Source organism: Enhydra lutris, unplaced genomic scaffold (genome assembly GCF_002288905.1).
Source record: "Enhydra lutris kenyoni isolate GAN:26980312 unplaced genomic scaffold, ASM228890v2 scaffoldscaffold67, whole genome shotgun sequence".
Classification (NCBI taxonomy): Eukaryota; Metazoa; Chordata; class Mammalia; order Carnivora; family Mustelidae; genus Enhydra; species Enhydra lutris.
Window position 1 is genome coordinate 9,052,524 of NW_019154151.1, and position 21,806 is coordinate 9,074,329.

The 21,806-nt window shown below is 42.9% G+C and overlaps 2 protein-coding genes across 4 annotated transcripts; one reads left to right on the top strand and one right to left on the bottom strand.

Annotated features, from left to right (window-relative positions):
• Positions 1-1,292: 1,292 nt before the first annotated feature.
• LOC111159184 (galactosidase alpha) lies at positions 1,293-9,482 on the bottom strand. Its single transcript, XM_022521627.1, has 7 exons — positions 9,272-9,482; positions 6,318-6,492; positions 5,145-5,322; positions 4,493-4,584; positions 2,861-3,022; positions 2,456-2,653; positions 1,293-1,842 (listed from the first exon to the last, which is right to left on the bottom strand). Exons 1-7 carry the CDS (start codon positions 9,463-9,465, stop codon positions 1,579-1,581), a joined length of 1,263 nt encoding a protein of 420 aa, XP_022377335.1. The 5' UTR covers positions 9,466-9,482; the 3' UTR covers positions 1,293-1,578.
• Positions 9,483-9,772: 290 nt separating this feature from the next.
• On the top strand, positions 9,773-16,096 carry LOC111159182 (heterogeneous nuclear ribonucleoprotein H2). 3 transcript variants are annotated; one of them, XM_022521623.1, is made up of 3 exons: positions 9,773-9,877; positions 13,880-15,034; positions 15,086-16,096. In XM_022521623.1, exons 2-3 carry the CDS (start codon positions 13,933-13,935, stop codon positions 15,280-15,282), a joined length of 1,299 nt encoding a protein of 432 aa, XP_022377331.1. In that variant the 5' UTR covers positions 9,773-9,877; positions 13,880-13,932; the 3' UTR covers positions 15,283-16,096. The 3 variants fall into 3 exon arrangements, with proteins under 3 accessions (XP_022377331.1, XP_022377329.1, XP_022377330.1); XM_022521621.1 differs by having other exon boundaries at positions 13,880-16,096; XM_022521622.1 differs by having other exon boundaries at positions 9,780-9,865; positions 13,880-15,410.
• Positions 16,097-21,806: the final 5,710 nt, after the last annotated feature.

Below are 21,806 nucleotides of genomic sequence, written 5' to 3' on the forward strand. Positions count from 1 at the left end.
TAGAAGCTATACCTTTTGATGACCAAGTACATCTCAGTGGGATGGAGCAGTTCCAAATTGCCTTGTTTCCGTGGGTGATTAAGTCTGGGTTTGCCAGTTTTAGCAAATGATGATTACTCCAATTTTATTTACAATAAATGAAAATCACCTGACAGGCAAAGGAATTATTAACAACATGCACTTTGTATTTGGAGGGCCTTTGTCCCTTGCTAATTTTGTGCTGTTGCACATTCAGATTTTGGAGCTGCTGCCTTTGGTTCTGTGGGAGAAGGCGGACTGTGAAAGGAGAGGTGATGAGCAGGCTTGAAGCTTTGACTACAGGTTGGTCCTCAGGCAAATGGTAGGGAAAGGAGAAAATTCTAATGTATGGAAATGCCTTTAAAATGATCCATTCCCGGGGCGCCTGGGTGGCTCAGTGGGTTAAAGCCTCTGCCTTCGGCTCAGGTCATGATCTCAGGGTCCTGGGATCAAGCCCCACATCGGGCTCTCTGCTCAGTGGGGAGTGCTTCCTCCTCTCTCTGCCTGCCTCTCTACCTGCTTGTGATCTCTGTCTGTCAAATAAATAAAATCTTAAAAAAAATGATCCATTCCCTGTGGCACCTGGGTGGTTCAGTCACTTAAGTGTTGGACTTGATTTTGGCGTAGGTCATGATCTCTGGGTAGTGAGATCGAACCCCACATCAGGCTGGGTGCAGGGCCTGCTTGGCATCCCCTTTCCTTCTGCACCCCCCCTTAACAAAAAGGATCCATTCCCACATACCCCAGTCTGAAGGTCACTCACTGCCTCATCACATCCTGGAGAGGAGGCAACTTAAAGGGGAGAAGGTGTTCTGGCCAGAGATCACAATGGAGCAACTACTGCTTGTGAAAGTAAGCCACCTGCATTTGTTGGCTCTAGATTGCAAAAAACCTTAGGATTTAGAAATCTGTGTGGTGGAATGTTTCTTGAGATGGTTCCATAAAGATTCAGTAATGTGGTCTCTTGGGTTGCCTCTGTAGGTTATTCCTGCTGGGGTATTTTTTTTGCCCTTCAATTAAGGTAGCTTTGTTTTTGTCTTCCCTTTGGGCTAAGATTATACTTAAAGAGTGCCATCCAAGCACCTCAGTAGGTAGTAGTTTAAGGGTTAAAAGTCTTGGCTGAAATCTTGCCTATAGTTCTGTAGTGGATAAGTACCTACCTCTGTTGGTGAGGATTCAAATGGCTCGATAGTTCATATATCTAGAACAGTGCCTGGCACATACTATAGTGCCCAATAAATTACAGCTATTATTTAGCAATTTGTTTCAAAAGCCTTTCCCCAAAATGTTTAGAGATACCTTTGCAAGTTTTTCTTACGGTCCACTGTGGAAAATTTTATTGAAGGAAAGAAGGACAGCTAAAGTGGGAATGGAAGGAAAGGGAGACACCAGTGGGGGAGTCAGTTTGGCAACAAAACACACATTTTTTTCCTTTTGAAGTAGAGGCTTAAACTCATGACCCTGAGATAAAGACCTGAGCTGAGACAGAGTCAGACACTTAATCAATGAGCCACAGGAGCCACAACAAAATACGTTTTAAAGAAGGTTTTTTAGTGTAGTCTAGGTTGCTGCCAGCTGAAGTAAGACGGTGCCTGTGGGATTTATCTTGGTCTTTAAATCTGAAGTCCACTGATAAAACCCAAGCTCTTTCTTTTCAGGCAGGAGCTGTGTGATCATGCAGTCAGGAATACAGGCCAGCCCCTGACCCAGGGAAGCAATAGAGATGGTATGAAAACGAGGTCCACCAATCTCCTGCAGGTTTACCATAGCCACAGCCCACGCTAAGTCTGAGAGGGGGCGTTCCCACACTTCAATGTTGTCTTCCTGAAAAGTAAGCCAAGAAAATAGGTGTGAGAGCTTGGTAACAGGAAGAAGCTTCCTTTTTGGTAGTGGCATTCAGTATTATTGTCAGAAATACTGAGCACTTCTGGGAAAAATTAAAATCCTACAGCATGCTTTGGAAATAAGGTAATGGTCAGCCAAAAAAGGAGCCTCATTACTGATTATAACATGAAGATTAAAAGTAAATATTCTCAAAAGATGAGTGCACATCCTCTTATTTAACAGATTTAGGCCCAGGACAATGATGGTACTTGGGCATAAAGCCATTCCATCTTAAAACGCACAAACAGGGGCACCTGGGTGGCTCAGTGGGTTAAAGCCTCTGCCTTCGGCTCAGGTAATGATCCCAGGGTCCTGGGATCGAGCCCCACATCGGGCTCTCTGCTCTGCAGGGAGCCTGCTTCCTCCTCTCTCTCTCTCTGCCTGCCTCTCTGCCTATTTGTGATCTCTGTCTGTCAAATAAATAAATCTTAAAAAAAAAACAAAAAAAAAAACCAAAAAAACGCACAAACATTTGGATGAACTGTAAACTAGAAGGCAAGAGTATGTTCCTGGCCAATTCCTATTTTCTCCCATAGAACATTATTTACTGTACCTTTCTAAGCCGGTACCCCTGCTTGCCCAAGGGGTCTTGGTTGATGGCTATTACATCCTTATTCTGAAGGAGGGCTTTGGCTTGAGGGCTGATGTGTCGGAGGTCATTGGACATGAGTAATGGAGCGGCCATGATAGCCCACAGGGCCATCTGAGTTACCTGCTGATCCCAGCTGAGGCCAAAGTTACCAATCACTAACTGGGACAAAGAAGAGCAAGAATTTAAATTAAAAAAAAATGAAACATTTTCAGTTACCTAGACATAAGCCACTTTTATGGCACCCTGCTCTGAGTACTCTCAGGTAAGGCCTGCTTCCAGGAATTTTCCCTTCTGATTTACCTTGAAAAATCAAATAGGAAACAGGTCCACTGCATGGGCTCGAACAAGGAGAGCTCAGGTTCTTACCATATCTGGGTCATTCCAACCCCCTGGTCCTGCGACATCAACAATGCTCTTCTGGTTAGAAGATGTCCAGGCCAAGATACTCTTTACACTTTGCCAAGAATCATAAACATCCTCAAAGTTTCTCCAGTGATTGCAGTACTGTCGGATTTCTGTGTAATTGGGCTGTGAAAACAGACATAACTCTTTTATTTACTTTCTACTACCATTCTTGCAACATGTAAACAGTCAAGTTTAAAGAAGGCACCTATAGCCTCTTTAGTGTACAGATTAAAGGTATCCTATGAGAAGAGCTAAATCCCTATTATAATGGAATTTCACTGTAAGAAGTCTACTTCAGAAGTAGGCCATATAACTTAAAATCTCTCCTTTAAATGGCTTTAACACTGTTTATGCTGGAAATTTGCCAAATGGTAACTAAGTATCGGGATTATGAAGATTTTAACTTTTTTCACAACTTACTGGATTTTCACACTTTCTTAAAATGGACATGTATCACTTCTGTAATCAAATAATTAAAATGATCTGTGTAAGTAAAAATAAAGGCTGCAAAATTACATAGGACAAATAAGCATAGGATAAGGCAATCTGAATCCAAGGTACATAATTTATTAATGGAACAAATACAAGTTTGTAGATAGGGAGAGAGAATATCAGGTTTCTGATGCTGAGAAAGGGGAGAGTATTTTGCAGAGATTAGAAGCAAAGAACAGGGATTCATTCTATAAGTAATTATTAAACACTTACCATAAGCTAGGGATACAGTGATAAAGTCAGACAAGGTCCCTGCCCTCCTGGAGCTTACATTCTAGTGGGGGAGACAGACAATAAGCCAGTAAACAAATAATTCCATACAGTGCTAAGTTCTTATAAGGAAATTCAGCTGATCAATATGATAAAGAATAAATGGATAGAGGGCTATTTTAGAGTACAGAAGAGCTGCTTGAATATGTAGCATTTGTTTTGAGACTTAAACGTTAAAAGGAGACAGCCATTTAAAAATCTTGGATGAAGAATGTACCAGGCAGAAAACAAAACGCAAGTGTAAAGTTCCTGGGGCAGCAGCAGGCTTGTGTGTTTGAGGGAAAGAAAGAAAACCCAGTGCAGTCATGGAAAGAGGGAGGGGAGGCTGGAGGCAGGCCAGGACCACATCAGTGGAGTGTGATTTTATTCCAAATGCAATGGGAAGCCAGTTAAGGCTTTTTTCAGCAGGGGAGTGAGGATTTACATTTTAACAAGATCACTGTGGTGCTGCTTGGAAAATTGATGGCAGGATAGTGGAGATGAACTAGGCTGAGCGGAGACGATAGTGGCTGGAAGTCCAGGGTGGATGCAACAGAGATGGAAAGAAATGGGCTGATTCGGGATGTGTTTTGTAGATAGTACTGATAGGATTGCTGGCGAATAGGCTGTGAACTGCAGGACAAAGGGAAGAATAAAAAATGACTGATTTCTGAGATTAGAATTCAATTACAGCAGGGGAGAGGGTGAGAAGTGGCTGGATCCTGAGAGGGATTGTAGGATGAGCCTGTTAAATAAGACTGGACGTTGAAAGAGACCCTTCAGTCTCCTTTGTTCTCAAGTTCTGAAAATCTATCAGCAAGGCTCTGTTGGACTGTGTGCTCACTAGCTCACCTTACGAAAAGGCCACATATAAAGGGGCCACTCACAGGAATACACAATGCTTCTGCCAGTCCTGTTCAGGGCCAAGGACATATGCTTATAACCTGTATGAGAAAACAATGGGTAAAATAAGGGAAAGAAAGGAATTTCCAGGGGCGTTGTGTATTTTAAAAAGAGGCTGCCTGGAAGGGCCGTGGTTATATTTTCAACCAGGAGCAGTGATGGGTGGCTGCTCTGTGATTAAATTGTGTTTAGTACCTCCCAGACTGCTGGGATTGTTCTCAGGAAGTAGTGTGGGATGGTGCATATACCGAGGAAAGGGAGGAATGTAGATGCTCTTTTCTCTGGAACTGACATTCCAGATGCCTTCCCAAGTGATGTTATGGAAAGTTATAATTACTATTTGTAATAAACTCGGAGCCCTCCTGAATGAACCGTGCACATTATTAGCCATGATTAGGTATGCATGGATTTTACATGCATGCATGCATGCATGAAGGAATGCATGGACAAACTGAAAGAAAAGAGGTAGGAGCTCTGGCACATTGAGAATAATTATTCCCGGTGTTGTGACTAAGCATTTAAAATGTGATGATGAGCTCTTTGGAATGCTCCAGTTACCCTGGCCTCCAAGTTGCTTCCTTTGCTCATGGGTAAATCATACCTTTTTCCAAATGTTCCATGCTGTCACAGTAACAACCATCAAATTTTAGCAGATCTACTCCCCAGTCAGCAAAGGTCTTGGCATCAATGTCATAGTGTCCAAAACTCCCAGGGAAGCCTGCACAGGTTTTATTTCCAACATCTGCATAAATTCCTAGCTTCAGTCCTTTGCTATGGACCTGAAATGAGAGGAAAGGATCACCACAATAGAAGGGCAATCATGAATTAGAGAGAACCACTCTAGGCTGGGGGCACAGATAAGTATATTTCACTAGGTATCAGGGGCTTTTTTTCACAAACCCCCAAAATTATCCAGATGAGTTAGCTGGGAGACAAAGTCTCCAATGCTGCTGAGTTCAAACTACATATGTAGGTTATGATACAGAACTAAAGGGAAAGCTGTCACTCTCATCTTTTTCTAATGGGATCCTAAAAGTTACCTTTCCATGGCAGTGATACAATTATCTGGACAAAGACTCTCACCATGACCATACCTTAGGCTCCTCTGTGCCCTCTTCTCAAGTAGGTCTCACACTGTTTCAGCAAGAATCCTGCTAAGTCATCGCCTTACCCTTGATATCTAATCAAGTTCCTCATCGCCCTGCTCTTCATGTCTAACTCCTTGGTGGGCCTGCCTTTAGAGAGAATCCTCTTGCCCTTGATGTCTCCTCTTGGTAATTTTCCATCCACTGACCCCCTCAAGTCTGCTCATTGACTATAAAACCCCACTCGTCTTTGTTGTATTTGAAATTGATCTTGGCTCTTTCCCCTATTACAGTAGTCCTGAACATATCTGTCTTCATTGCCTTTAACTAGCATCCAGCTCTGTTACTCCTTAATTTCCAGAATATATTCCTTCTGTCTTCTACTTTATACTTACAATTGTAATAGCTTCACAAAGCATATGGAAATATATGCACACATGTCAAGAACCAAGTTCCCTTTTCCTCCTAGAGAATTCAGTGGTTTCAGCAAAAGGAGAACTTCTTCAAGACTGGCCTCAAGTGCTACTGAAAAACAAGGATCTGCCGATGGAATGAAAATTCCATCTGAGAAACCTTACAATTTGATATTCAGATAATAGATGCTATTTTACTTTCTCAGTTTTTCTGAATAAGCTTCTACAAAAGTGCTTACAGTCTCCTGAATGAAAGAGCATTATCTGTAAACTCACATAATCAGCAAGGCCTCGGATCCCACTTGGAAAGCGTTTAGGGTCTGCCTGAAGTCTGCCTTTTGAATCCCTTTTGGGAGCCATCCAACAGTCATCAATGCAGAGGTACTCATAACCTACATCCTTCCAGCCATCTGACTCCATGAGTTCTGCCATCTGCATGAAGAGCTTCTCACTGAAAGAGAAATTCCAAAAATTGCTGTAATTCATTGAACAAATAATAAGGCATCTTTTGCTTTTGCAAGTTTTTTTTTTCAACCCAGTTACTACCCAGTTCAGTAGTAATCAGCAAGGTAAAATGGACTGGGGCCTTTTTTTTTTTATTTCCCCCTGGCCAAATACTTCCATCCTAAGAACCTCAAACAATTAGGAATGAGAAATACATGAAATTGAAAAGATAATTAGAACTAAGAAGAAAGTTCAGTAAAGTAAGAAACCACAAAGTTACTATAATCAACAGCTTCTTAGATATTAACAATAGCCTGTTTGGGAAAAAAAAAAACAACAAGATACCATGCACAAGAGCAACCAAAAAAACAACAGAAAAACCTAAAACACCTAGAGATAAATTTAAGACATGTGCAGGATCCATATGAATAAAACTATGATGTTCCCAAATGATTTCAGTAAATGGAGAGATGTTATTTTGCTCTGGGATAAGAAAACTCAATATTAAAACACAGTTTATATATTGTTTAAAATAGGCTCAACGCCAGTGTGGATCCCAACGTGGTGCTTGAACTCACGACCCTGAGATCAAGACCTCAGCTGAGATCAAAAGTAGGATGCTTAATCCTACTGAGCCACCCAGGCATCTCATACATTTAACAAAATCCTGAACAAACCCAAAAAGGACTTTTTTAATAAAAGATTTTATTTATTTATTTGACACAGAGAGAGAGAGAGATATCACAAGTAGGCAGGCAGAAAGAGAGGGGGAAGCAGGCTCCCTGCCAAGCAGGGAGCCCGATGCGGGGCTCCATCCCAGGACCCTGAGATCATGACCTGAGCCAAAGGCAGAGGCTCAACCCAATGAGCCACCCAGGTGCCCCCCCAAAGGACTTTTTAAGGAACTTGGCAACATGGTTCAAAATTTCACCTGAGAGATAAAACATATGAACATTCTACAAAAGATAAATGAAGCTGCTCCAGTACCAGTAGCATTAGAATACACAAATCAATGGAATTAAAGAGAAAGTTCTGAAAGAGATCCTTCCAGCCATCTGGTACCATGGAATCTAGTATATACATATTTTTTAAAGATTTTATTTATTTATTGAGAGAAAGAGTGAGAGCACATGCACGGGTGCACAAGGAGGGGAGGGGCGGACAGAGAGGGAGAAGCAGGGTCCTCACTGACCCTGGAATCCTCACCTGAGCTGAAGGCAGACCCTTAACCGACTGAGTCAACCAGGTATCCCAGGAATTTAGTATATATCAAATGTGGCTTTCCTTATAGGAAAATAAGGTCCAGGTGGATTAACGTTTAAATATTTTAAAAATCCATTTAAAAAAAAACTACTAGAAAATGTAGGTGACTATATTATCTTCGGGTAGGTAAAGACTTTCTCAACATGATGTCAGAGCCAGAAATCATAAAAACCAACATAAGCTGGAACCACCATTTTCATAATATATGCTAGACCAAACACCCATACACACACAACCCCAAAACCAAACCCAAAACATTTCAACTAAAAAACAATTAAGTGGAAATAAAAACACCAGATTGGCAAAGTTTTAAAAGAATGACAAAAATGCAGCGTTGACCCGGGTGTGGGGAAATAGTCATTCTCATACACTGTTCTTGGGAATGCACATTTGTAAAACTCTTGGGGAGGATACTTTGATATGTAACAAAATAGTTTGATATGTAACATACCTTTGGATCCAGTAATTACACTTTTAGGAAAGAATCTTACAATGTAAAAGGATGGTTAACACAGCTTCACAATAATAAAAAAAAATTTGAAGAGCTTGAATAGCTATCAAGAGGAGGTTGCTTAAATAAATTATATACATATAATTTGCATTTGTGAAGCGCTTATTCTGTGCCAGGAAAACTTCATTTTCATTATACTTTTCTTTACTATCTACATTTTTTTTTGCATTTTCATGCATTAGTTTTATTACCACATACAAAAATAAACCCACCACTGCTTAGAAAAAAAAGGAAAAGACAAAAAGAAATATGTGATGGGAAGTACATTCAGCATCCTTGTATTAAGCCACCACAGCTTTGAACTGTGCCTGTAAGCATCTGTGATTTATCTCCATTTATTTTGTGCACCAAAGCCAAGAGAGGTTATATTTTGGGCCTGGGAATGCTCAAAAAATTTTCCATATAAATTAATGGTAATTCTTCACTTTAAGCCATTTCCGCTTATGGAACACTCAACTTTTGGACAGCAGGGGAAACCTTCATAAAGTTCCTCCACGTCAATCTTCTAGCCAGATGCCACTGGCTAGGGTGGCTGGGGGTGGGGTATTTCAGAGACTCCCTGGTTCCTCTAAACTTCCTCCAGTTACAGCCAAGGAACCCCTGGCCCCAAAAGCAGAAGAAACAGCACGTGTCTTAGTCCTCTGTCTCTCCTACTCACCCCAGCTGTGGTTACTACCAGTGCGTGGCAGACAGAGGCAGAACAGCGGTTCACAAGAAGGGCCTGAACAGAACTGGATGGTGAATGGATCAAGTTCCTAGTTGGGTGATCCAGCACGGAGAGATGGAGAAGCAGGGGCTGCTGACCTGACTCCTACCGCAGGAGGGGTCACGCCAGAGAAAGTTTAGTTCTCGTTTCCAACCAGGGCAGTTTGCTGGGCATAAAAAAGCAGCAGCAGTAGGGGGGTCCCTCCCTCAGGCTCAAATGTTCTCTCTGCGACCCTCTATCCTGCCAAACAGAGAAGACAAACTCACGGAAAGGCGAATGCAAGGGGGTACTCAATATCTCTCATACCTGATACAGGAATCCGGCTCTTCTTGGCAGTCAGTGTTGCACATGAAGCGCTCCCAGTGCAACCAGCCCATGGTAGGAGTCATCGCCAAGCCATTGTCCAGGGTCCTGGCACCAGGGAAGCTCCAGAGAACCAGGGCCAGGAAGCGAAGTGCCAGCAGGAAGCCTGACTGCGGCACTTGGCTTTTCAGCTTCATCGCCACTGTAATGCAGTACAAATTTCCGCCGGTAATCTGGGCTTTTAAGTTTAACTTTAGAAGCGGACCAATCACCGGTGAGTTATTAAATACTGACGTTATTGTTTCTCAGGCAACTGGGACGGTTATCCCCAGAGGCGGACCAATGATCAGTCACGTAAAACACACCGCAACCAATCACACTCTGCCTTTCTCGATATTGGCCCGCCCTGTTTCTATACCAGAAGGAAGTGCGGCACTTTAGAGATCCCGAGTCTAAGCCGAGAGTTGCTCACGTGACCGAGATCTCACATGACGTAGGCGATCACGTGACCAGTCGCTTACGTGAGCAGAAGTAGTTCTGGTCGTCGTCTACCGTCTCGCTATAGCCGTTTGAGGGAAGAAGGAGGAAAATTATCCGGTATCGTTAGAGGTTGGTGTGTGGGTGGGAACTGGGGGCCCGAGGGTGGGGATGCTGAAGACTAAAGTAGGATCCGCGGGCAGCCTCTGCCTTTTTCGTTCCCTGCTTTCCCCTCCCCCGCTCCCCCCCCTCACCGCCCAGTGCCGGGAAGCCGCCTTTGCTGCGCCTGGTGGGGAAATGGTGGACGTTCGTGACTGTGTGTGTGGTTTTGTGTATCTGTCTGTTTGGGCGGGTCTCAGGGGACCCTTAAGAGAAACTCTGAGGTGAAAACGCTTGAAAACCACGTCCCTGGATAAGGAAAAACAAATGTTGAGACCAGTGGCTGGAGTGCCGGTCCATCCATTCAGGCACTTAGTTCCCACTGATTGTCTCTCTGTAGGGGGAGGCACCAAGTGAATTATATCTGTAGAGTCGCATCTAGGCAGATGCTGCGTGCCTGATAGAGGCGCTCAATAAATGTTTCTACTAAATTGAACATTTAAATAACGTCTGTTTTTCTACTTACCATAACAAACTACATGTTCAGTTTTGGACATTCAAAAAATAACAGTATGCTATACATTTTTAAAAAATTACACGTATTTAATCACCGGGAGATAGGTACTCAGCATTTTGGTGTATAAAAAGTATGTGTATAACACACGTATAAATACACAGTTTCTTAACCCACAAATGGAATCCTGGTTTCTACTTTAGCAACTTAGTACTGGTGGCCTTCCCAGGAGATACAGTAATGAAGCAGAACCTCCCTGCCACTATAGAGGGGATGTTAATTTCTAGAGTGCTTCAGGCATGTAAAAAACCAGTCCATAAATCATCACTCAAGCCTGAAGATGGTTTATAGGGAGACTGTTATTTGTAGATGCAGTGTGCCAGGCATATAATAGGCAATTAATAAATGTTTGTTGACTCCTCAGTGTAGTTTTATGGCAGTTATTACACTTTGTTTCCAAGAGGTCCAGTGTTTCCAGACCATGTCAGATAAGTCATCCACATATACAAAATTAGAAAACTTTATAAAAGCAAACATTTAAATTTAATTTTTTGCTAAAATAAAATTAATGTGTACAGAAAATTAAGAATGCACAAGAAATTGAAAAAATAACATTGAAAAAGCCAGAAACCTGCCACTATTAACATTTGCTGCATTCCCCATGTATATATATTTTTCTAACATTTTGTTCCAATGACAGTGGTTTTTAAAAATTAAAACTGTTAAAGAAGTATCTTGGGTAAAGAGTGAAAATTTACCTCACTCTACCCTCTAGTTCCTGTTTTCTCAGAAAACAAACTTGTATTATGTGCTTTCAGATCCTCTGTGCATTTACGTGCATAATACGTGCATGCTTATATTTTAAAATAAGTAGGATCATAACTATGCACATTTTATTTAATACATTTTGGAAATCTTCCTAGGTCAGGGCAGATCTTTTTCCTTAACAGCTGCATAGGATTCCATTTTAAGGATACAGTATATTGTAATTCATTCAACCATTTCCCTATTGATGAATAGGTTCCTAATTTTCAGCCATTAATAACAGTGCAGTAGCAGTGAACATAATATGAGTATTTCTGTTGACCAGGTTCCTGGAAGGAATTTTAGTAGGGTCAAAGGATGTGTGAACATATACATATATATTTTTCTACCTAGTTGAGATTATGATGCAGCCATGATTTTGGTTCATAAGATTATCGCATATGTATTTCCTCATGTTATTAAATATTTGTATAATTTTAAAATTAAGTAAAATTAAAATTAATTTTTAAATAAGTAATACTCTTTCTTAATAAAATACCTTTTGAAGAATATATAGCTCCATAAATCTTCGAATTTCAGGTCATCTCTTAGGGCACATAATCTGAATGGATTTACTGTATCAAAAAGTGTGATACATGTTTCCAAATTGCTTTCCAGAAATATTGTATCGACTTTCACTCTTCTAGGAGTTTTCAAGAACCCTGAATATTAGCATTGGCTTATCCTTACTGTTTAATTTTTATTGTCTTGGTGGGTGAAAAATATTGATTAATTCTGGTTTTAACTTGGATTTCTCATGATTGATGAGGTTTGAACATTTCCTAGACAACTCTCCTGTATCCTCACATCTATATTTCCCCTGTATTTAATCTGTTACCAAGTCCCGCAGAATCCACTGCTTTCTTTTTAAATTTTTACTTTATGTTTTTTTAAGATTTTGTTTATTTGAGAGAGAGAGTGCGTGCACAAGCGGAGGGGTGGGGGAGGATAGAGGGAGAGGGAGAAGCAGACTCCCCACTGAGCAGAGAGCCTGACCAGGCGAGGTTCCATCCCAGGACCCTGAGATCATGACCAGAGCTGAAGGCAGCCAGTTAACCCACTGAGCCACCTTGGTGCTCTCCTTTTTTAAAACTACTGTTGTCTTAGGGTGCCTGTTAAGCCTCTGTCGCCTTCTCCAGTCCTGATGTGGGGGGTGGGTCCTCTCTCTGTGGGAACCCTGCTTTTCTTTGCCCCCTGCCTGCTGCTCCCCCTGCTTGAGCTCGCATGCTCTCTCTCTCTCTCTGTCAAATAAGATCTTAAAAAAGCAAACAAAAAAAACTGCTGTTGCCTTAGGTGAATCCCTTATGTCTGCCTCAAAGTGACTAGGTTTCTAGCTGATCTTGCTGGTGTCATACCAGCCCCCTCTGTTTGAGTTCCACACAGTTGCCAGGGCGATCTATTATTTGAAAGGGCTTTGATTACATCACTTCCCTCCCCTCACTCCCCTGCCCACTTCCCTCTCCTCACTCCCTTACCCTCTCCCCTACCCTCACTCCCCTGCCCTCACTCCCCTGTTTAAAATCCTTAGAAGGACCTTAGTGTTTGTCTATCAAGTTAGGTCTTTGGGATCTTATGTCTGCCTTGCCAGCCTTACCTCTCGCTGAGCCTCATCCTGTTTTATGCTCCATCCGTAATTTTTAAAATTTACTTGTGGGTCCCTGAACTGGTGAGTCTGTTTTATTTAACAATTCTGTGCCAACTGTTAGAATTGACCAATTAGTCCCTGTTTTATACCACCTTTTCACCTTGCCCAGAATTTTGTCATAGCAGGGATACTGTTTATTTGCCCGTTTGCCTTTAGGTAAAGATGTATAATGCCCCTGTAGGACCATAAACCCTTTCTGGGCTTATTGATGCTTGTATCCCAAAGACAAGTACTGGACTTCACAGTTAAAAAATATAAAAGGAGGGCGCCTGGGTGGCTCAGTGGGTTAAGCCGCTGCCTTCGGCTCAGGTCATGATCTCAGGGTCCTGGGATGGAGTCCTGCATCGGGCTCTCTGCTCAGCAGGGAGCCTGCTTCCTTCTCTCTCTCTCTCTCTCTGCCTGCCTCTCTGTCTACTTGTGATCTCTCTCTGTCAAATAAATAAATAAAATCTTAAAAAATATATATATAAAAGGAAAGTGTGAATTACCCATAATGTCTTTTTTCCATTTATCTCTTAGGCCTTAATATTTCCGTGATTTTACTAATTGGCATGAGTTTTTAATATAATAAGGATAGTAATGTATTGGTGTAAGTATTTTTTCAGGTGTATTGTTTTGTATTGTCTTTTAATTCTGTTGAATCTTATCTTTGATGTAATGAAGTTTTTCATTTTTATGTAATCAGGGATAACCATCTTGTATTTGTTCACATCTTCCAGTGATTTTGTTGCTGTTAGTTTTTATGCTTTTATGTTCTGACTGTGATGTTAATATATGTTCAGTGTAGAAAACTTAGAATATACAGAAATGTTCAAAGAAAATATTCCTTTAGTCAAAAAGTTCCCATAATCCTACTGCCCCAAAACAACAACTGTTAATGGTATCCAACACATAATAGGTATTGAGTAAATAATGGTTGTATAAACAAAATAAAAATTTGGTGTAGTCTTTTTATTTACATGAATGTTTTAGAAAAAAGCAATACATATGAGTTTTACGGTACTAGTTTGCTTTTTTCTCTTACTGTACTGTGAACATTTTTCCATGACAGTAGTCTTCTAATTTTTTTCAGTTACACCGAAATCGCATTGAGCCAAGCTTGCCAATAAGAGCCCAACAGTCACCATGATGCTGAGCACAGAAGGCAGGGAGGGGTTCGTGGTGAAGGTCAGGGGCCTACCCTGGTCCTGCTCAGCTGATGAAGTGATGCGCTTCTTTTCTGATTGTAAAATTCAAAATGGCACATCAGGTATTCGTTTCATCTACACCAGAGAAGGCAGACCAAGTGGTGAAGCATTTGTCGAACTTGAATCCGAAGATGAAGTGAAATTGGCTTTGAAGAAGGACAGAGAAACCATGGGACACAGATATGTTGAAGTTTTCAAGTCCAACAGTGTTGAAATGGATTGGGTGTTGAAGCATACAGGTCCGAATAGTCCCGATACTGCCAACGATGGCTTCGTCCGGCTTAGAGGACTCCCATTTGGCTGTAGCAAGGAAGAGATTGTTCAGTTCTTTTCTGGGTTGGAAATTGTGCCAAATGGGATGACACTGCCAGTGGACTTTCAGGGGCGGAGCACAGGGGAAGCATTTGTGCAGTTTGCTTCACAGGAGATAGCTGAAAAGGCCTTAAAGAAACACAAGGAAAGAATAGGGCACAGGTACATTGAAATCTTCAAGAGTAGCCGAGCTGAAGTCCGAACCCACTACGACCCCCCTCGAAAGCTCATGGCTATGCAGCGGCCAGGTCCCTATGATAGGCCGGGGGCTGGCAGAGGGTATAATAGTATTGGCAGAGGGGCAGGGTTTGAAAGGATGAGGCGTGGTGCCTATGGTGGAGGGTATGGAGGCTATGATGACTATGGTGGCTATAATGATGGGTATGGCTTTGGGTCTGATAGATTCGGAAGAGACCTCAATTACTGTTTTTCAGGAATGTCTGATCATAGATATGGAGATGGTGGGTCCAGTTTCCAGAGCACCACAGGGCACTGTGTACACATGAGGGGATTACCTTACAGAGCCACTGAGAATGATATTTACAATTTTTTCTCACCTCTTAACCCCATGAGAGTGCACATTGAAATTGGACCTGATGGCCGAGTTACTGGTGAGGCAGATGTTGAATTTGCTACCCATGAAGATGCTGTGGCAGCAATGGCAAAAGACAAAGCTAATATGCAACACAGATATGTGGAGCTCTTCTTGAATTCTACTGCAGGAACAAGTGGGGGCGCATATGACCACAGCTATGTAGAACTCTTTTTGAATTCTACAGCAGGGGCAAGTGGCGGTGCTTATGGTAGTCAAATGATGGGAGGGATGGGCTTATCCAACCAGTCTAGTTATGGGGGTCCTGCTAGTCAGCAGCTGAGTGGTGGCTACGGAGGTGGTTATGGTGGTCAGAGCAGTATGAGTGGATACGACCAAGTTCTTCAGGAAAACTCCAGTGACTATCAGTCAAACCTCGCTTAGGTGAAGGAACACTAAACACCTATTACAGAAATAAAAGCTCTGCATTTATGGGAGTTGTAGAATGAGAGTGATGTCTAGTATATCCAGTATGATTGGTAAATGGGAAATATCATTGATTCTGATCACTCTTGGTCAGCTTTCTCTTTCTTTTTCTTTCTTTCTTTCTTTCTTTCTTTCTTTCCTTTTTTTAAAGAAAACAAAAAATTAAGTTTAACAGTTTTGCATTACAGGCTTGTGATTCATGCTTACTGTAAAGTGGAAGTCAAGGTTTTACAACTTCAAGCTCAGTAATTTTGAACACTGAAGCATTCATCTAGGGTATAATAACAACGTTCAGTATTGACCATAACTGTTAAAACAATTTTCAGCTTTCCTCAAGTTAGTTACGTTGTAGGAGTGTACCTAAGCAGTAAGCGTATTTAGGTTAAAGCAGTTTCACTTATGTTAAATGTTGCTCTTATACCACAATACATTGAAAACTTTGGATGCATGTTGAGAAACATGCTTTTCTGTAAAACTCAAATATAGGAGCTGTGTCTACGATTCAAAGTGAAAACATTTGGCATGTTTGTTAATTCTAGCTTTTTGGTTTAATATCCTGTAAGGCACGTGAGTGTACACTTTTACTTTTTTTTTTTTTTTTTAAAGATCTGGGACAGTTTTGAGATGTAATACCAATACCTTAGGAGTTTGGTCATGTTATTTGTATGAGATTCTGAGGCTTTGATTTAAATCTTTCCTTGTATTGTGATTTCCATTAGATGTATTGTACTAAGTGAAACTTGTTAAATAAATCTTCCTTTTAAAAACTGGAAAAATAATCTTGTGTGGTGTGACTTTTTAAAAATGTTCTGTTGGATGAACCATTTCTTTTTTTTTATGTTCAGTTAGCCAACATACAGTACATCAGTAGTTTTTGATGTAGTGTTCATTAGTTATTGATGTAGTGTTCAATGATTCATTAGTTGCGTGTAACGCCCAGTGCTCATCCCAATACATGCCCTCCTTAATACCCATCACCCAGTTACTGTATCCCCCCATCTCCTTCCCTTCTGTAACCCTCAGTTTGTTTCCTGGAATCCAGAGTCTCTCATGGTTTATCTCCCTCTCTGATTTCTTCCCATTCATATGAACCATTTTTTAAAAAGATTTTATTAGTTGTGTGAGAGCGCACAAGCAGGGGGAGAGGCAGGCAGAGGGAGAAGCAGACTCCCCACTGAGCAGGGAACCTGATGTGGGACTTGATCCCAGGACACCGGGATCATGACCTGAGCCAAAGGCAGACACTTAGCTGACTGAGCCAGTTAGGCAGCCCAAACAATTTCTCTGATACAAGTCCTCTGCCCTTTAAGTTGTTTTTAATTTTTAAATTTTTATAAATGTACATTAGTATCTTTATACATACATTATTGCATATATCAGTAATTATTTCTTTTTTTTTAAGATTATTTATTTATTTATTTGAGAGAGAGACAGTGAGAGAGAGCATGAGCGAGGAGAAGGTCAGAGGGAGAAGCAGACTCCCCATGGAGCTGGGAGCCCAATGTGGGACTCGATCCCGGGACCCCGGGATCATGACCTGAGCCGAAGGCAGTCGTCCAACCAACTGAGCCACCCAGGCGTCCCTATTAGTAATTATTTCTAAACTGTATGTCCAGAAGTGGAATTGCTGAGTCAAAGATACCCACATTTTTTAAGGCAAATTTTGATTTTGCATTATCAGAAAGATTATGGTAGGGTTATGGACATTGGGGAGGGTATGGGTTATGGTGAGTGCTGTGAAATGTGTAAGCCTGATGCTTCATAGACCTGTACCCCTGGGGCAAATAATACATTACATATTAATAAAAATAATTTTAAAAATAGGTTATAGTACTTTGTGTTTGCACCAGGAGTGTATCCCCCCCCTCCGCCTCAGTGATGCATATTATTATTCTTGGTCTTGGCTAATTTGTTAGTTGAAAAATGGTATCGCATTGCTATTTTAATTTCTGTGCTTAAGATCGAGATGGAGTATTTTTCTGTTTCTAAACCTCTCATTTCCATCTCAATGTCCACAGGACTGTTGAGCTACTTTGGAGACTGGACTTCATCAAGACAGCATTCTCTAAAAGCCAAGAAGTAAAGGCAAATAAATCCCCTTCTTTTCATTTAATCATAAGTGGAAAATTTAAGGCACCTTTATATGTTTTTAAAAAAGAAGGAAGCCTATGTTATATAAATAATTCCGTTTCCTCCATGAATTTATTAATAGTCTCTAACACCCTTTAAGGTTTTTCAGGGCAGTTAAAAGCTTGTTCTTAACCATTGGTTCTCAGAATCTGGTTCCCAGAATCATCTGCAGGGCTTGTAAAAACATTGATTACTGGACCTCACTCCTAGAATTTCTGAAATTCGGTAATTCTGGGTTTGTGTTTAGGAATCTGCTGTTGCTCTTGGTCTCAATGACTGCATTTGTGGCCCATTCTTCTCTAATAGATAAAGGCTCAGAATGCCAGCTTTAAGCAACTTCCTTTGTGATTATGCTTGCCTCCCCTAAAGTACAGATTGCATATGATTGTTTACAATATCTTGCACCTCCCAGGAGGACTTCAAACGCCTGTGACACCAGGGGTTATCTTACATTTCTGCATATGTAGTTGCTGTTAGCAATTACACCTCTCAGTGATCTTCGGGCCTGGATGCCCTCAGGTCACTACCAGCTGCACCTGAACTTCTACAAGTCGGTTTTGTGATCTCCTGACCAGCCAGGGCATAGATTGTTATCTTTGGCTCTGCTTATAGCTTGGGGCTCAGAGAAGTGCTCTGAGAGGGGAAGCAAATACCAAATTGGTATTACCCATTTATTCAAGGACACTTTTTATTGAGTATCATTTCTAGTAAATCATTCACACTGGGGGTACAGTGAGAGGTAATTTGAGATTCTTTAATGACTTCTAATTTCTGTCACAGCTGCCAAAAGAGCGAGAAATCCATTTTGGCTCATGTCATACTGAGCCAGTCATTACCTTGCCCTCCCAAGTGACTTCAGGAAGCCTTTCCCAGGGAGTTGACAAGTAGGTGTTTTTGCTTTCTACGTTGCTCAATTTTCCAGAATGTTCTGTAAGTATGAGCATAGATTCTCCAGTTAGCCACTAGATGGCACCAAATGCCAGGAAAGGACTGGCTGAGACCTGTGCTCAAAGGTGTTTGTGGCTCTTGTTGGGTAAGGAAACTCCCAAACATTTAGGGAAGAGAGAGAGATGGATCCTGGAGAAGTTCAGCAGTCAGCACTAGAGGTGTGGGAAGGGACAGCAGTGACTGTGAGGGGAGCAACGCTGATGTACACACACACACACCCTTCTAACTCTCAAATCTAACACCCTAACACTACCCAGGAAAGTTCGCTGGGAGGTAAAGTAGGAAACCCACCCATAGCTCCTCAACCACCAAATCAGGGGATTTATTTTAGACTGTAACCTGAGAGCTACTTGGCAGGCCCAGGCTAAAAGTTTGCAGCCACAACAATCATGGCCAAAGGGGGTCTCCGCTGATGGCTGATGTCTGTGGTTTTCAGAGTGTGCTTCCTGCACCAGCATCCTGACCTGGAACTTATTAGAAATGCAAAGTCTCAGATCCCTCCTAGACTGACTGAATCAGAAACTGGGGGTGACGTCCCAGATCTGTGCTTTAACAGGCTCCGCAGGTGGTTCTGATGCACAGAACCATTGGCTGATGTAGGCATCCTGTTATTCACCCATTCGTTTGTTTCTGCATTCATTTATCCAACCCTAAAGGAGGTCACTAAACCAGAGACAATCTTAGCTGTACGCCTAGCGCAGCTTTATATCTTCCCCTCCCAAACTGGTATGAAAACACATGGCAAATTCACTTACAAAGCAAGGTTCTTTCTCTTCGGGGAGAATTCCTAAGTTGTCAGTAAAAAGGAAGATTTCTCCAAGACAGGCCTCCAGGGCTGTTGCAAGAACAGATTGTCGCTGTTGAAATGACATTCCACTCACTGCACCTGACACTTAGCTGGGAATGTCACAGGGTCTGTTTCACAACCTGCTCTCACAGGGACCAAAATTCAGTCTTGTGAAGGCAAGGCAGTCATGTCCATGGGGTCCCCAGGTTAGCTGGGTCCATGGAGCCCATGCAGAGGGTTAGCTTGTGCTTGGAGTCTGTCTGTGGGAGGCGTCCTCCCCCCTGGCAGCGATCTGCTCAGACAGATGCACAGAACGCACCTCCTGCCAATATCTGAGAATGGCTGTAACTTATTCAGTAATTATTTTGTGAACTATTTACCTATTCCAATGTTCTGTCTGACCAGTATACTAACTGGCACATCTACCTGCATATGGAGAGGACCCTTTTCTAAGGTCCTTTTTCTCATTCCAGCCCTCCCTCTTCCTGCCAGCCCCCCCCCTTCCTGCCAGCCCCCGCCCCTCCCCCCCCCCCCGCTCTTCCGATCTGTACCGGCCCCACCGCGCCCCTCACCCCTCCCCTCCTTCCCCGGCTCAACCTCCCCCCCCCCCCCCCCCCGCTTCTTTGCAGGGAGCTTCTCTTACACGCGAAGCTGTTACATGTCAATGCCATCCCCACTACAGAGATGCCCAAACTGAGTTTCAGGAAGGGTGAAGACCAATCTTGTGTTTGGGAAAGAAGCAGAATACTGGAGGGGAGGAGGAAGTGACGTTTAACCAGGGAAGGAGGGTATGGCTCAGAGCCGAATAGGATGGTATAAGAGTAGCCGCGTCCTGGGACCTGTGTGGTGAGGGTGGCGGGGACGAGCGCTGAGTCCAACTCCTCCACTCTCGCTGCTCAGCCCGTGGTCCCCTTATCCTACCGCAAGCCTGGCGAGAGGCAAGCAAAGGGTTGAGGGTGGGCGTGAGGCTCAGGAAAGCGGAAAGGGAGTTCGATAAGATTCGAATCCTTCCTTTCCCCTCCTGGTTTCCGGAGGCCCTCACTCCACATCCCCCACCACCACCCCCTGTGTTATTTCGTTTTTCCGTGGAAGGGAGAGGGGCGAGGCGGCGCGGGTAATGGCTGCCGGCTGGGCGGGGACTGGTGCGGGCGGTAGTGGGGGAGTGGTTAGCGCGGCTTTAGTCGGGGGACCGAAACCCGGGGCGGGGGAGTGGGGTGTTAACGGAGCTCTGAGCCGCGAGCCTAACGCTTCGATAACTGCGGCTGTACTAGTTAAGACTGGTCCGGGCACCTCGTTCCCCCTCCCAGGGCCCTCTCACTTCTTTGGGCCCAGCTGGGAGCTGGGAGCAGGAGGCCACGGCTGAACCGGACTATGGGGCACTGAAGGAACAGCCTCGGAACCTTGCTGGGCGCCCCTTCCGTGGGTCTGTTTCCTGGGGAGTAATGCTTCCTGTGCCCCGAGCTCCTCTGCCCCAGGGCAGTCCTGAGAGCAGGCGGGAGCCCGCCTCTGGTGGGTTGCGGAAAGCCGCTTTGCCCATCTGTGGAGCCCCTTGCCCGGCATATGATAGGCGCTCAATACACCTTGATTTCAGTTGAGTTTTGATTCAACTTTCATGGCCGGTGATTAATCCTTTTCCTTCTGTTCTTGAAACTCCCATTGCCCACTGGATCACGGACAAAGAACCTGCCAACTGCCACGACATCGTATTGGAACTTTATTTTTTTATTTTTGTAAAGACATATTGCTTTATTATTATTTATTGTTATGTTAGTCAGCATACAGTACATCATTAGTTTTTGATGTAGTGTTCCATGATTCATTGTTTGCATATAACACCTAGTTCTCCATGCAATACCTGCCTTCTTTAATACCCACCACCGGGGTAAACCCTTCCCTCCCCCCTTTTCTAGAACCCTCCCCTTGTTTCCGGGAGTCCATAAAAAGTTCTGAAGACAAGTTGCTTATTTTGTTTATTTCTCAACTCAGAGTATTTTGCTCTTTGGCGGTGGGGGGAGGAGGGAGGCTTTTCTCTGAAGCAAAGCATTAAAATACCCTGCAGTCTTCCTTGAAACTTCCTCCCACTCATCAGTTCACACCAGTTTGTCTTTTCTTACTTGTTTTTGAGCAAATAATCAGGCTGCACAGTTGTTGCTTGGTGATTCTCAAGTTATTTCAGGTGTGGCCGTTTTGATTTTTGCTTGACTAGTTAGATTGTAGCCTTTTTTTAAAGTTTTTTTTTAAGATTTTATTTATTGACAGAGAGAGCACAGGCCAGGGGAGTGGCAGGCAGCGGGAGAGGGGGAAGCAGGCTCCCCACTGAGCAGAGAGCCCTGCATGGGGCTTGACCCCAGGACCCTGGAATCATGACCTGAGCTAAAGGCAGAGGCTTAAACATGCAGCCCACTGAGCCACCCAAGAATTTTGCTGTCATCTCCCTGCCCTTGACATCTGATCACCTTGGCCTGCCTTTAGCAAGAATCCCCCTCCCCTTGATGTGTCTTAGTAATTTCCTATACACTGACTTACTCTGTTTTTTGGCTACAAATCTCTACTTGCATTTGTTGTATTCAGAATTGAGCCCACTTCTATATTGAAGTCAGGTTTCCCTCATTATAAT

Coding starts and splice junctions, on each gene's coding strand:
- LOC111159184 (XM_022521627.1), bottom strand. CDS start 9,465: ATGAAGCTGAAAAGCCAAGTGCCGCAGTCAGGCTTCCTGCTGGCACTT. Junction 4,585..5,144: donor CATGGAACATTTGGAAAAAG/GTATGATTTACC, acceptor TTTCTCATACAG/GTTATAAGCATATGTCCTTG. Junction 1,843..2,455: donor AGGGGTACCGGCTTAGAAAG/GTACAGTAAATA, acceptor CTTACTTTTCAG/GAAGACAACATTGAAGTGTG.
- LOC111159182 (XM_022521621.1), top strand. CDS start 13,933: ATGATGCTGAGCACAGAAGGCAGGGAGGGGTTCGTGGTGAAGGTCAGG.